We start from the raw sequence: 2,477 nt of genomic DNA on the forward strand, positions 1-2,477 counted from the left end.
TTTGAAAATCAAGTAAGTAGCTCATCTCTCTCTCTCTAAAGCAATAGCACACATCTCTGTTCTGTTAAGGTCAGTCCAGTCTCTCTCTCTCTCTCTCTCTCTCTCTCTCTCTCTCTCTCTCTCTCTCTCTCTCTCTCTCTCTTCTGTTCTTTTTTTTTTTTCCGGAGCTGGGGACTGAACCCAGGGTCTTGCCCGTGCTAGGCAAGCGCTCTACCACTGAGCTAAATCCCCAACCCTAGTCCAGTCTCTTTTAAAGTTACCTTTTCTCAAGAGGGGGCAGGGGAGATGTGTGATGGGGAGGAGCCCAGCCGGGTCCTCTAGATAGTCATCCTGGAGAAGGAGACTCGCATGTGGTGGTTCTGGCCTAGGAGGTGACCATGCAGGTCTACAAGAGCCTGGATGGCCTCCTCTGTGGAGCCCATCCGGATCAGTGCCATCTTGTGGTTCTTGGGGAAGAACCTAAAGGCCTTGACAGCATACCCGTTGCTGGAGAAGAGGTTCTTGAGCTCTTCCTCAGACACCAAGGAGGGTAGGTTGGAGAGGTGCAGGGTGGCTGAGGGCGGAAAGATGTTCTGGAAGTTCTTGGATCCGGGCTTCTTAAAGCGGTGCAGCGGGGAGTTGGCATAGTCCTTGGTGAGGCCCTGGTCCTCCTTGCCCTCCCGGGGCAGCTTCACACTCTGGTGCTTGGACAGCAGGATGCAGAGAGCCTTCCCATACAGCTTGTGCCCATTCAGGTGCCTCAAGGCCAGCTCAGCCTGACTCCCATCTGCCATCTGCACTAGCGCGTTCTCCTTCCTGTTGAACAAGATCTTCACTCGGTGCACATCGCCATAGGCACCAAAGAGAATGAAGAGGCTTCGGGGTGTGACTTTCTCTTGGTTGAGGTTGGCAACCAGGAGGACAGGGCTCCCCACACCCGGGGAGCCTGAGGTGACCATTGAGCCCTCTGCTCCAGGTACTGCTGCTGCTGCTATTTCTGCTGCTCCTACTGCCGCTGCTGCTGTTGATGATGATGATGATGATGATGCCATTGCCACTTCCTGTATGGCTTGGGGGTGCAGGGTCTTAAAAACTTCTGGGTTGGCCAAGCCTGCAGCTTGAGGAATTGCAAAGGTGTGGGGTAACGCAATGCTTGCATAGGGAGAGGCTGAGCTCATGGCAGGTGCAGGGAGAGCTGAGGCCATGTTCTGGACCTGGACCGGAGAGGGCTGACTGTCATCTGAGGGCAGGTCTGGGCGCATGTAGTCGCGGCTCTTGTCGTTGTTGTACTTGACCATGAGGTTGGTGAGCCCGGAGAAGGAAATGCGCAGTGTACAGCAGGCGTCGTAGATGTTCTGCCCATCCAAGAACAGCTTGGCACGCTCGGCACTCATCACGTGGGCATACTGTAACAGCGCCTGGAACCGGTTGTTCTTGGTACAGGTGATGATTTTTAAAACTGTGCCAAACCTGGAGAAGATTTGGTGCAGCACTTCCAAGGTCACTCGGTAAAAGTAGTTCTCCACAAGTATCCTGAGCACAGGGCTCTGCCAGGCCACCACTAACTCCGTGTCCACAGCAGAGGCAGGGGGGGCCAAGGCCACAGTCCCTGCCTGGTAGGAATCCTCAGGTGGCAGGCATGGCTGAGCACCCAACTGGCTGGGGACAGCAGTCTGGCCACTGGCAGCAGCCTGGCCAGGAACAGCCACCAGACTGGAGGCAGTGGCTTCCCTAGAGTCACCCGCCTGACTCAGGGAAATCTCCTGGCTGGGGGAGCTGCTTACCTTGAGCTCCCTGTAGTGGGCGAACTGAATGTGAACGGGCTGCCCACGCAGCACAGGAGGCATCCAGGTGTAGTAGTTGATCATGGTGTTGGCGGACTCCTCTGTGCTCATCTCCACGAAGGCCTGGTTCTTCGCCCTCAGAAACAGTAGGTTGGAGACCTCCCCGAAAGGCAGAGCGAGACAGAGAATCTCTCCTTCGGTGACACAGCTTGGCAGCCTGAGGATGTGGACCAGTCTGGAGGGGTCCCGGGTGCCCCAGCTGTCTCCTTTGAACCTCTTGCTGCCATTTCCTTCAGCTGCGGGGGGCGAGTTTCTGCTCATGACTGCTGCTTGGTTCTGGACAGGACACTGGCAGAGAGAAGACTTCACAGGACCACAGCCCTATAGCAACTGCTGTGTCTAAGGCACCCAGAGTAGAACTGCAGGAGATGGAGTGGAGGGGAGTGAGGAGCCCAGCGCTCCTTGTTGGATACAATGTTGGCCTGATTAAAGTCACATGTCTCCACTACTGGACACTGAGAAGCTCCTCCCACAGTCCTGGGGCCATTTTCAGTCTCTCTGACTTTGTGTGTCTCTCTTGCTCTCTCTGTTTCAGTCTCTGCCTTGGCCTCTGAATCTTTTTTCTGTCTGTCCATGTTCTCAGGCTCTCTAGTCTCTCTTTCCCTCTTTTCCTCCCTTCCTCACTCCCTCTCTCCCTCCCCCCATCTCTTCCTC

The 2,477-nt window shown here is 55.4% G+C and overlaps 1 protein-coding gene across 1 annotated transcript; it reads right to left on the minus strand.

Moving 5' to 3' along the window:
- Nucleotides 1-308: 308 nt before the first annotated feature.
- Nucleotides 309-2,191, minus strand: Smptb (polypyrimidine tract-binding protein). Its single transcript, NM_182818.1, has one exon. It carries the CDS (start codon nucleotides 2,082-2,084, stop codon nucleotides 318-320), a length of 1,767 nt encoding a protein of 588 aa, NP_877970.1. The 5' UTR covers nucleotides 2,085-2,191; the 3' UTR covers nucleotides 309-317.
- Nucleotides 2,192-2,477: the final 286 nt, after the last annotated feature.

The sequence above is a fragment of the Rattus norvegicus genome, chromosome X (genome assembly GCF_036323735.1).
Source record: "Rattus norvegicus strain BN/NHsdMcwi chromosome X, GRCr8, whole genome shotgun sequence".
Classification (NCBI taxonomy): Eukaryota; Metazoa; Chordata; class Mammalia; order Rodentia; family Muridae; genus Rattus; species Rattus norvegicus.